Source organism: Sarcophilus harrisii, chromosome 1 (assembly GCF_902635505.1).
Source record: "Sarcophilus harrisii chromosome 1, mSarHar1.11, whole genome shotgun sequence".
Classification (NCBI taxonomy): Eukaryota; Metazoa; Chordata; class Mammalia; order Dasyuromorphia; family Dasyuridae; genus Sarcophilus; species Sarcophilus harrisii.
The window spans coordinates 548951909-548965183 of NC_045426.1; the positions used below are offsets into that span (position 1 = coordinate 548951909).

At 33.4% G+C, this 13275-nt stretch overlaps 1 protein-coding gene across 9 annotated transcripts in view; it reads right to left on the reverse strand.

Annotated features, from left to right (window-relative positions):
• Positions 1–13275, reverse strand: part of PHACTR1 (phosphatase and actin regulator 1) — a 622984-nt gene that overhangs the window by 65941 nt on the left and 543768 nt on the right. For 8 of the 9 annotated variants that reach the window (XM_023496332.2, XM_031946844.1, XM_031946841.1 and 5 more), the window contains 2 exons: positions 6437–6684; positions 4844–5000 (listed from right to left, as the gene is read on the reverse strand). In XM_023496332.2, the coding sequence (XP_023352100.1) occupies positions 4844–5000; positions 6437–6684 (405 nt within the window). The remainder of the gene's footprint in view (positions 1–4843; positions 5001–6436; positions 6685–13275) is intronic. The other variant, XM_031946843.1, reaches the window with a different exon arrangement.

Genomic DNA, 13275 nt, shown 5'->3' on the forward strand with positions numbered 1-13275 from the left:
ACACTATATACTATATATAGTATATAGATAGATATTTAATATTTATTTTTTGTAGATTAGTTTTCCTCATCTAGCCTAAGCTGAAAATAAAACAGCTACTCAAAAATGCAATCTCATTACAATTAATATGAAAACTTTTGACTTTCTAGGCTTTTGACCTAAGAGAGTTCTTAAGTATCCTCATGGTTTTCTGGTCCTTGGGGCACATACTGGAGCTCCTGAGCTCCAGTCTCAGTCTCCTTAGAACTAGGGATTGTGAATGTATGCTGCTATGTCTGGTTCTCTTGGTCTTAACAGGACAGAAATTATAATATATGGATATTGTGAACAGCACAAAGGAATGTTTGAGGTTGAATAACCCTTAGGTTAATCATAGCTCTCTGACTGGAAGATTTAGAATAGTATTCATTCTTGAGCTTTCCTTAGATATCCCCATATTTCTAGGCTAATATTATATCAAGCACTTCCTCTCAAATCCTATGGGTCTCCTTGCAACCCAGCTTGAAAAGACAAAAAGGAAAAAAGATGGATATCAGAGAAGCTAGGTCATTTGGTCTTAGAGATAAGGTTATACCACCTTGACACATCAAAATATGGCATGCCCCAGGAGATAGGCATGTTATTTTAAAAAAGGTAAGTTCTACTAAAGTATCCTAAAATAACTCAGTCTACCATATTGATGAAAAAGTGTGTTACCTGCCCATCCTTTGATAAAACAGAATCACAGAATCTCAGAGTCAGAAGGGACATCAAAGACCTCCTAGTCCAACTTCTACCTGAACAAGAATCTCTTCTATAACCCTCACAGCAAAAGTCATATAGTCTTCACTGAAAGGTCCCTACTGAGGGGAAAACTTCTAAAGTCCATTCCACTTTTGAATAGATCTAATTCCTAGAGCATTTCCCCTTACATTGAACTTTAATCTTCTTCTTTTAAATCTTGTAGTTTGGTCCTCTGGGACAAAATAGAATAAGGTTATTCCTTCTTCCAAATGACATCCCTTTAAATATCTGAAAATAGCTAGCTAGTTTTATTCCTTAGGCTATACAACTCCAGGTCCTTCACTTGATATACTTATCTTTATTGCTTTCTTTCTAAAGTGCTCTATAGCCCATCAATATTCTTCTAAAAATGTGCCCAGAAAGGGATTAAATAATATAGATTCAATTTAATCAGAGAAGGCCACCTCATGATTATCATCTACCTTGGTTTGGACACAAGGCTTCTTAATGCCGTAAAGAGAATATTATTTTTTTCTCTTTTTAAAAACAACTCAGTAAAATAAAATACCTATTTGTTGTTAGATAATATATTTCATACATATATCAAAGAAAAAACAAAACATTTTAAAACAAAGCAAGAAACCTCAAAAAAAACTTTATAAAGAAAAATAAGAGGGAAAAATGGAAAAAGAAAAAACCCATCCCTTTTATTTCTGACCTTCCAATTACCAAATATAATAAATCAACTATTTATTTTATAGCTAAATAGAGATATGTATACAAAAGTTATTGGAATGTCTGAAACAAGATGGTGTGTTTTATCACAGTTGTTTTTATTTTTCAGCAAGTTCCCCTTCCCCCTCCTTTGAGATTGGTAGGAATATGATCATAGGACAAGTAAAAGCAGAAGCAGGATAAAGAACATAATCAGAGGCTTTTTTTTTGGGGGGGGGGAGTTAGTTATCCAAAATTATGAGAAAATGACTGACCAATCCTAAAAATGTGCAAAGATATAAAATCTAAATAAAAATATAAACATTTTCTTTTAAAATATATATATAAACAATTTTAAAGAAAACTAGGCCTTAGAAGTTTTAGTTCTTTTATTTCTCCCTGTTTCTGTTGTCAATTTTCATTATAGTTAGTGATTATCAGGAATATGGCATTTAATTGGGTTGTAAACACCCATTAAGACTGGGCTCTCTATTTGAAAGTGATCATGTTTAGACTTTGAGACAGAATGTTGAGGGTTAATAGGTAACTGCAGCCTTTTATTTCTCTCTTTTAAACAATTAACCTTCTTTCCCCATTCCAAACCCTATGTCTAATTATTTTCTTGGTGGTCTGCTTTTTCATTTTCTTTTCTTTTCTTTCTTTCTTTCTTTCTTTCTTTCTTTCTTTCTTTCTTTCTTTTTTTTTTTGCTGAGGCAATTGGGGTTAAGTGACTTATCCAGGGTCACACAACCAGGAAGTTTAGAGTCTGAGGCCAGATTTAAATCAGGTCTTCCTGATATCAACTGGCTGCCCTTGCTTTTTCATTTCAACAGCCTCTTCCTCAACATCTTCAACTGTCTAATTGCTTCTAGTTTCTTAGCTTCCATATCATCATCTTCATCTTCTTGCTCACTATTTTTTCTTCATCCTTTTCACCTTCCTCATCTACCTGCTAGCCTTTGAAACTATAGTTTGGGATCATATGGAATCTTGTAACTGAATGTGGAGATTGCAAAATTATTATTTATTATCAGTAAATATTTGATTTGTTACCTATTTTATATACCTGGGGTCATGTAAAAATGTCTTGGACAAAAAACAAGCAAACAAATATCTTGGGTAAAAAGGAATTGTGAGTGGAAAAAGTTGTCAAGCTTGTCATCTCCATTTCTTCATTTACATTACCATTAACTGTTTCATCTCTGTCATTCTCCATCTCATTCACAAATGTTTTCCTTTCACTTAGAGGCTTGGTAGAGATTTCAGAGTTAGTATCCATGGCTATGTCTGACATATTAGGGAGGAAAGATGTAGTAGGAAAAAAGTGAAAAATTTAAAAAGAGAGTCAGTCTGGATCCCAAAGAACACAGGTGAAAAAGATCCTCCTAATGGGCAATGAGGTAGTTTCAGACTCAGATACACCAAGAGGAAGAGGAAACAAACAGTAAGAGGCAACAGCAGTAGCACAAGAGCAGGAAGCAACTCCGGCAACAATTAAAGTGGTAAGAACACAGTGTAGACTGGAATGTTGACAAAGATAGCCTTTGAAAAAAGCCAGTGGGGCCCAAATTAGTTTGTTAGGCTGTTATATAGCCCTATTTACTCATACTGAGCTTGAAGTCCATGAATATCACTCCACAGGAACTGTTTTCTAGACACAGATCCTCCATCATGTACTCAAGTTGTTGATTTTTTGAACCTAAACGTAAAACTTTCCATTTATTCCAATTAATCTTCACTTTATTAGATTTGACCCATTATTTTAACCTGGTCTGATATTGGAGAATCCTGATTCTGCTGGGATTTTGTTAGTTATCTATCCTAGATTTGAGTTATCCACATGCCACCCACACCTTCAGCCAAGTAATTTAAAAATATTAAATAGCACTGGACAGCTCTTGGGGCGTGCTTCTCCAGAGACCTCCTTCCAAGTTAACAATGGGTCCTTCAACTATATGGAATCCTTCTAACTAGGCTATCATCTAGGCCAATGGATCCCAACTTTTTTGAGTATGAAGATCTTTATTTAGCATGAAAAATACACAGATCTACTATATAGAACCCACATAACAGTAGTACCATTAGTTTTACTTAACTAAGAAATTACATAATGACAAAATTGTAATATTTGATATGTATAATTATTCATAGAAACCTTACAAAAATCTTTGTCTCTCCCAGGAGTCCACATCCTACAACTTAGGAGTACCTGATCCAACTCATATCTTTCTATCTTGTCCCAAGGATACTAAAAAAGACTTTGCCAAATGCTTGCTAACATGTCTACATCAGTTTTCTGGTCTATTAGTCTAATTTTTCTGATATGACTTGTTCTTGATGAAGTCATACTAACTCAGTGATTTTTGCTTTCCTTTGATGCATATTAACCATTCTTTTAATAAAATGGAGTCTGAATACAGATTGAAGCATGCTAATTTTTTCCTTTTTTGTAGCTTTTCTATTTGTTTTTATTCTTTTTTTTACAACAATAAGTAATGTGAAAATATGTTTAATATGATTGCACATGCATAACCTATATCAGGCTCCCCATCTTGGGGAAGGGGGAGAAGGGAAAAATGAGGAGGAATGGAGGGAGAAAAAAAGATGAAAATCAAAATCTTATATAAAAATAAATGTTGAAAACTATCCTTACATGCATTTGGAAAAATACTATTAGGTGGAAAAAATAAATAAATAAAAAAAAACAATGTATTCTAGAGTTGTTCAGGAATTGAAGTTAAGTGCAGTGATATAATTTGTAGCTTTCTAGTATTGTGAAACATAAACATTTTTACCCTATACACATTATGAAAAAAACTGGATTTTATACATCAAAATGGAGATTTATTTATTGATATATTTTGTGTTGATGTGATATATAACGATATAGATTTTGAATATGTTTAATATGCCTATATACCGATATATGTATATTTATAGACATATATGTCAGTATATAACTATATTTAACAGATCCCTTACACTAAAAAAAGACACATTGGGTCTTTTAGTATGGATGTTTTATATTACATGTTACTATATTCATGAAACCTTTGAGTATAGGAATGTTTTTATTTAATTACACTTGCAAGCAAACACAAAAACAACAAAACATGACTTTGCAATACTCTTTTGACAATATTGGTTTTGCTACAATTGACTCTGCTCAGTGATCATCCTTAGCGAAAACTACCTAAAATACACACTAAATGGCTTTGCAAGTGAGAAAGATGGAATGATTGGCTCAAGAGAAGAATAACTGTCATTTCCCCATTCCTGGATTTGAAGTCAGATACCTGTAAGGCAAATTCTTCTGCTGTCATGAATAAGGCTGATTTATCCAATGACCAGAAAAATATAACTACGGTCTCACTGTGAAATGAAAAGGACTGGCCAGTGTCCCTACCTGGTAAGCTTGGTCCCAATTTGCTGCCTCAGTTCCAGCCTCTCCTCATCAGTCTGCCTGGGCAAAATGTTTTTTTCTTCTAGTTCTCGCTTGGAGGGCCTGTTGCTGAGCTTGATGGCCAAGGAATCCTTTCGGCACACCTTCATAGCCAAAGAACCTGGAAGAAGCCAAATAACAGAGCATTTATACCCACAAACACCTGTATTCTGTTCCAATAATTATTATAATATTGGATATATATTGTTGTAATATTGGAAATATATAATATTAAATAATTATTATAATATTGGAAAGAAATAACTATAAAAAACTTAATACTCAAAAAGGTTTTAGCTTCAGCTCAAGCACAGATTTATAGAGTTCAATTAAGAAGATATTCACTGAGGCCTTGAAGATAACAGAAGCATGAAGTATGATCCCTGCCTTCAGGAACTTATAATTTATTCAGGGTGATAAAACTAATGCTCGCATAACAATTCAAGGACAAAAGAATGCTAAAGAGTATGGCAGAGAAAATAAGCCCTGGGGCTTGGCAAAGGGAGAAGTTACTGTGAGTTTTGGTATCTAGAAAAGCCTTCACTGACTTACATGAGTTTTAAAGGATGCATATAGGCAATAGAGAAAATGGCATGAGTAAAATTACAGGAATAAAAATGTGTCTGTCATGTGCAGGCAGCTGGAATTAGTGCAAACTCAGAGGCTACTTGAGACAATAGATAGAAGGCTAGTTGGAATCAGCACTTCTGGGTTCAAATCTTGACTCATGTTACTTAGTTTTTCAAAGTATTAATACTTACTACTTACTTTACAAGGTTGTTGTGGAGGAATTCCTTTGCTAACTCTAAAAGCTCTGAGTAATGATATTTTATTTCATGGGACACAATTGGTTTCCATGAAACTGGTTTGACTGGGAATCTGAATTTTTATTTTGTGGATTACTAATACCATTTGATCATTGGCTCTTCTCTCACTTGCCTTTTGACCATCATTAACATTTCTATCAGAGACCCTTCAATCATGCTGTTCTCCCCCTGCCTTTGTAAGAAGAAAGGAAAAGAGAGGAAACCCAAATGGGACAATTCTATCAATTATCAGCATTTTGGTTAAATGGAAAATGGGAAAGGAAATTGAAGCTATTGGATAGCAAAAGGTTTTGGGATTTCCTATGGATTTTGTTTTTCTGATTTTTTTCTTCTCCTCTTTTTTATTTGAAATTATCAGGACTATAGTTCATTCTGCATTCAAAGGAATGGCATTTTAAAGAGATTTATTTTTCAGCTTTAGAATGATGGAGTTTGAACTTTTCTTTCCCCTCTCTCTTCTCTTTCTCAGCACATTTCAGGACATCTAAACAGGAAATTTAAATTCTGGTCTTCCAAAGTTGTTAGTGTCTGAATGAAAATGAATAATTATATACACAATGGTTGGCATTAATTACTGAGCATTCTTTGTGATTAAAATTATGTTAATACAGTCAGTCTCTAAGGAATAGATAAAATGTGGTTTCATTTGGGATTTTCTTTATGTTTTGAGGAGACAACAGAAAGAAAATTAGTTGAGGAGGGGGAAATTTGGGAAATAGTTCAGACATACTAGTGTATAATGAGCTGTCATCATCTTCATCTTCATCCTCATCCTCCTCTTCCCTCGTGTACAGGCAGGAGGAATCTTCATAATCAGATTCATGAGGCACATTTTCTTTATTGTCATCACATTCAATCACTACAGTTGGCACTTGTCTTAGGTCTGGAAGGCCCATCGGTCCTGTTTTTGTGACACCGTCACTCGAGTGTAAGCTAGAACTGTGGTAGGAAGAAGAACAGGGCACTCGCTGGTCAGAACTAGAAGGAAACAAAATGAGCCACATTCACCAAGTATCTCAGATCTTTCAGGGCTTTTTTGAAGTAAAGAACTCTATATTAATTATCCCATAAGAAACTTAAAGTACAGTTTAAATTTAGAAATTCACATTTCCAGGATGGAGAAGCCAAAGTTCATCAGTTAACTAAAACTACTTTTCTAGTGAACTACTTATGCAATAAACATTTATTAAGCACTTGCTGTGTAGGATCACTGCTAGACTGTTTCTAGAAATTAAAAAATTATTCTAAACATTATTTAAATACTGTAGAGAGCCTTTTGGTGAGGAAACTCTTTCTACCAAAGTGATAAGACTCCTGCTCTATAACTAAGAAGCTACATGATTTGTTAGGAATCAAATGACCATCATGTGTCAAAGGTGGGATTTGAAACTGGGTCATTTTGAATCAAAGACCAATTCTCTGTTGGTAAGAATGAAATAATCCCTCTCCTCAAAGAGATTACATTTTATATACAATATGTACAACTACGTAACTACTTTAGGATGTAGTGGGCAGCCTTATGGGACAGTCTGAATGGTCTGGAACAGGAAGTTTCAGATGTTCATCTCCTTTTCAACAATAATAGTAACAGTAATTCTGGACTATATTCAGGATTTTTTAAAAATTTTTGATTTGTCTTATCTCCAAATGATAAGTAGGTATACACTATTATTTACTTTGATAGATGATGCAGTGAATAGAGTGCCAGGCCTGGAATCAGGAAGACTTATCATCTTCAAGTTCAAATCTAGTCTCAGACAATTACTAGTTCTGTAACCTTAGACAAATCAATTAATTCTTCCTCACTCTCCCCATCTGTAAAATGAACTAGATAAGGAAATGGCAGACTCCTCTAATATCTCTGCCAAGAAAATCCCAAATGGGATCATGGAGAATTGCACATGACTGAAAAAAAAAAAACCGATGGAATAATAATAACATTATTTGCTTTCTACTTGATTCATATGTTTCTTCAAGATCATATGTTGAATATCTACTTCATCATATTTCATCTTCCTACCTATCTTGTGAAGTAAAGAATAAACTGAGGTAAGGGAAGGACACTCAAAAAGTGATGTCAGATGCCCTTGGGAGAGTTCTGCATTGTGTGTGGCAAAAGGGTCAGGAACAGGTGTTTGGAGATCCTGGTACAAGTCAACAGCAGAAGGAAAGCTTAGGATGATCTAGGATGTAAATTATTCTTTTCAAATACAGCCTTTTATCTTTCAGATGTCCATCAGGGGCATCAGGTGAGGACAATATTTTTCACTGAATGACAAATGGATAAGATGCAAATGTGATCTTTTTGGATTTCTCTCTTATGCAGAATCTACCTAAACAAAGCAGTTATTTTATTTAGTAAGATTCAGGGAATAGTCAGGTTGATTTCTGAAGTTCAATATTTCCTATATGATCCTAAGCTGAACAATTTAGGATTCTTTTGTAACAGGTCCTATATCAAATTCATCAATGAATCATAGTTTATTGCCCTACTTCTGTAGATTAACCCAAAGAAGGAATTACATTTTAAAATTTTTAGTCATATGATCAAAATTTTTAATTTAAATAAATTTCTATTTTATAATATATAGATGACAAATTCCACAGTCATCAGATTTTGGCATTTTAAAAACAAGCAACCTCATACCAAAAAGTGAAAATGTTAAAGAAAAGGGTAGCTTACAGTTTTATTTTTGAACAAAAAATACATATGCATATATAAATACACATATATTGATATATGTATATATACACATATATGAGTATGTACATACAAATATGTGTACAGATAATACACATTATACATATATACACAAATACATATGTGTATAAATATATCCATATGTTTAAAGGCTTGCTTCTCTTTGGTTACACCAACTTGAATTTCATGCCATTGCATATAGACAAATTTTAAAAATCATTTATTTCTTCAGGATCTGCAAGGTTTTCAATACCCATTTCTCTGTCCATTTTTCCTCAATTATATTATTAATGACATCTATAAAATATTCTTGAACAAAGATTTTATCCTTCACTGAAAGTGGGGTACAGCAAACTAATTTCTCAGCAAAAAATCTTTGAATTTCTTTAAAATTACTCCCCCAAAATGACAAGATTGCACATTCTTATTGAATATAATTTTTTTGTTCTAAGAATTTTATTATGTTTAGTGCTGTTGTGTTTTTTTTTTTTGTGTGTGTGCTTTTGTGTGGTTATTTGTTGCTTTCCACTTCTCTTTTTCATTTTCTTCTCTTCCCTTTCTTCTATTGTTTCTTGACTTAGCCTGATCCTAGTTTCTAGAAAAAATTTTTGTTATTATGGTGTTAAATTTAACACACTAAAAAACCAATTATGTAAGAAAATTTTGGGTTTTTTTTTTTTAACATAATCCTCTTTTGCTCTTTTTATGTTTATGTTTGTTAATGATAATTGAATTCATAATGAAAAGAAAATTTAAAACAAAATCTTTGAACCTAGTGAGGCAGAGAATCTTTGTTCTTCAGAGTACCATTCAAGCAGTTGTTAACTGCCTTGTTCTCATCCCTGCCATGGCCTTGCCAACAATGGAGAATGCCCATAGAGAGCTGTATTTGGTAACATAATTTTTCTTATGATGTTACCTTGGCCTAGGATTTATTAAATAATGACTAGAATGAGTTACTATATCTTTCAAAATGCTATTTAAAACTTACTCCTTAGGGATGAGCAAACTCTACAAAACAGACTCTTAAAACTACTGGGAACTGGAAATTAGGATCTTTGGGAATACTAAGTTAATTTCATTCTATGCATGTTTTGTTCAGTTATACTTCCTGTTAGGAGATCAGGAACCAAAACCAGTCATCCATTTGTAAAACAGAAGGCAATTAAGTATTTGAATCCAGGCAATTAGGAATGGTTATATTGTATTAGCCATCCCCTTTTTTTTGGCCATCACCAGAATGGCTAAAAGTATTTCCCCTGCTTGGTTGAAATTCTAATATTGGTGGGAAACTAATTTCCATGAAAGTAGAGTGAAAATACTGAAGGCTATAATCCAGAACTCTCTCTTAGGAAGATGGTTCAAAGCAATAAAGTATAGGTAACCCTGCAAAGAAGATATAATGGCACCAATGTGCCATCCATCCTAACCTATCTATGAAAAAAAAAGAAGAAATTGCAGGGAAACATTTATGCTTATCATGACATTTTTCTGTTCTGCACTCACGGTTGTCAAGCTCAGCCAATTAAAAACATCCATCAGAACACAGTCGAGAGTCATGTGGTTTTGTTGTTCATAAATTAAAACTAACAACCAGTGGCATCCATCTTCACAATATAAGAGGCATAGGAGAATAAGAAAAATGGAAGGAGCTTTTTGTTTCAAGTCCTCTGCAGTTAAAACTAAAGTGATTTTCTTGACATAACACACAAAGGATGAATGTGCTGCAGGTAAGGAGTATTTTGTGACATTTATAACAGATCTGCTAGCTATGCCATTATTATTCTTCCCATTCCCCCCCCCCCCCCCCCCCCCCCAGAACAAAATAGCTTAAGAATGCAGTGTACAGGAAAATTGAGCCACAGACCTGGATTCAAATCTTACCTCTGATGCTTATTACTTGTGTGATTTTGAACAAATCATTTGCGTTCTCTGTTTCACCTGTTCTCATTTTTAAAATGAGGGGCTTAGAGTAGATATTCTCAATTCCCTTCCAGTTCTAGAGTTATCTATCTAGAGATGTGCAAAAGAGCCTTTTCTTGTTAAAATTGATCGTCCTTACCTTTGCCTGCATATGCAAATATTTCATGCAAATTTATACCCCGAATTGAATTATATCCAGTAAATATGAAGTGTGATTATACTGCTTCCAATTTTGTCAGGCTTAACTTACTCTTCCCTAACTCATTTAGGAACTTGATTGAATTTCATCCAAATAAATGAGAAAACATCCACTGGTCCTCAGAGCTTTCTGAATATGAGGTAACTGAGTTCGAATGTCATCAGATTCCTATTTTTATCTCTAATTTATATATAAACATATTATATTTTTCTTTATCCTTTGAATTCAGACCACTCTTTAAACAAAGTTTTACTGTTACCTAATAGTTATATATCACAGTAATTTCCAGATAATGACTGTCACTGAGACTTCCCTTTTAACAAAAGGTTAAACAAAACAAAACAAAACAAGCCATAATTGGTAATAAACAAAACATTCTCAATGCATTTCCATTGCGTTCTCATCTTGCTACTGAAAGGTAGAGGTATATTTCATATTCTGACATAAATCTGTTCTCTTCTACTGGAACTATATTATTGCTTATTTGGACAATAAGATCATGGGATCTTAGAGCTGAAAAGGACCTCAGAAGTCAGCAAGTTTAACTTCCTTTGTTTACAGATGAGAAAAGAGAGGAACAGAAAGATTAAATGGTATACCCAAGGTCACTCATCTAATAAGTGTTTTAGGTTTGTCTAGAATCTGAATCTTCCTAACTCCAAGCGCAGAATGCTATTAACTATATCACTTTCCCTTGTTCAATAATTGTTCAGATAAAATTATTCAAAGTATGTGAGAAAGAGCCAGTTTGAAGTAGATGAATGAAGAAGACCAAGGACATACCCTAGTCTAGTGCTCTTCCTATAATAAATGTAATAAAGGTTGTTAGTCATTTTTTAGTTGTGTCTGAATGTTCTTGACCCCATTTGAATTTTTCTTGGCAGAGACACTGGAGTCGTTTGCTATTTCCTTCTCCAGCTCATTTTTCAGATGAGGAAACTGAGGCAAACATGATTAGGTAACTTGTGTAGGGTTACACATCTAGGAATAGTTTAAGGCTGGATTTGAACTCAGGAAAATGAGTCTTCCAGCATTCTATCTACTATATCATCTAGCTATTCAGGGAATTCAAAGGCTATTGCCAAATCTTAAGAATAATGCCACTGGGAAAATAGAAGAATTTAAAAGTAAGTTTTACTTTTCTTCTCTACTTAGTCCTCTTCCTTTAGTTTATATTCCTTTCACTCTGAGGTGTTTGGCAGAGTAGCCTGGCATGGAGGAGAGTTTTTCATAGATAACACCATCGGTGGTTGTGTTTGCCACCTGTCAGTTTAATTTATCTCAATTTGATGAGCATTTATTAAATATCTATTTCATGTGAGGTATTGTGCTAGCCTAAAGATACAATAAAGTCAAAACATCCTTTGCCCTCAAGGAACTCACATTCTTACAAGGAAACACAATAAGTAAGTGAAGTTTTATACACACATATTATATATAATAAAGTAATTTTGGCAAGGATGGATAATAAAACAGAGAATATTTGTGTTTCTGCTTTGTCTGGTTTCATTAAGGCCAGTTTCCAGCAAAATTTCCATAATAGGTACTTAATAAATTTTTTTTTGAAAAGAGAAAAAAGGGGAGAACTGTTAAGCTAAAATACATATAAGCTTTTTCTAATATCCTTTTTTCACCTTTTTCTCAACCAAGGAGATGAGTTTGTACTTCAAAGACTGAGAAATTGTCAATCTTTTTTTTTTTAAGAGCTTTTGGCCTTTATTATTTTCCTACCCATCACAGTGGGAAACACAAGAGAATAGAATCACATTAACTGATATTTACATTGTTTCTTTTTACAAAGTACTTTACTCACAATAGCCTTGTGAGGTAAAGAGTAAAAATATTATTATTCCCATTTTCCAGATGACATAGATGGTATAAATATTATTCACAATTTGCAAGCAACCAAAATCAGGGAGGTGCCACAACTGGGTTCCACAACAAATATGTATTGTGCCTCAAATCCAATCATTCCACCATGTTGATTCCTGAATTATGACACTTTTAAACATGGGGATGTGAAGGTTAACTGATTTAGGAAAGAAGAGGCAGATTTTGAGCATTAGAATTGCTGACTATTTTTACCAAATCATTTTTGACAGTGATCAGTCTCTAATTTTCTTCAAAACATGAGGATGAAATATTTAACTTATTTTCTAATAAAAAATATGTCAGGAAAGAATATTGCTTTCTGCTATCTTTTTTCAAGAATAATTATTATTAAAATGAGAGGAAAATATACTAATTTCTGCAGAGGAAGGAGCAAATTTATTATCTGAAAATTTGGTATTGAAAATGAAAAACTTCAACAGAAGAGTCTTTTTAATTTGCATCTGTTATAAAGAGAGTGACTGCTTTTTCAGGGGAAAGAGCAAGTGAGATCAAGAGAGAGAAAAACAGTACAATCAAGTATTTTTTTTTTCTCTTGGTAACTAAAAAAGTTTCAAAGATCATGTTGCAAATTGCAGCTCCTCAAGCTAAAATGTGCCTGGAATAACTATGGGAGCATGAGAAAAACAAGAAACTTTCCTCAGAATTCCTATGTGCATATATATATATATATATATATATATATATATATATATTTGTGTTATATTTTTATCAGAATTCTCTGATTAACCTTTGAAGAAAATCAAGTATCACCAATGTTTTGATGGCTGCCATTCTGATTAAGAGCTTCATATGTATGGAAGATACTATTGTTTCACTCTCAATGGGGAGTTGTTTTCCTTGTCATGATGATCAC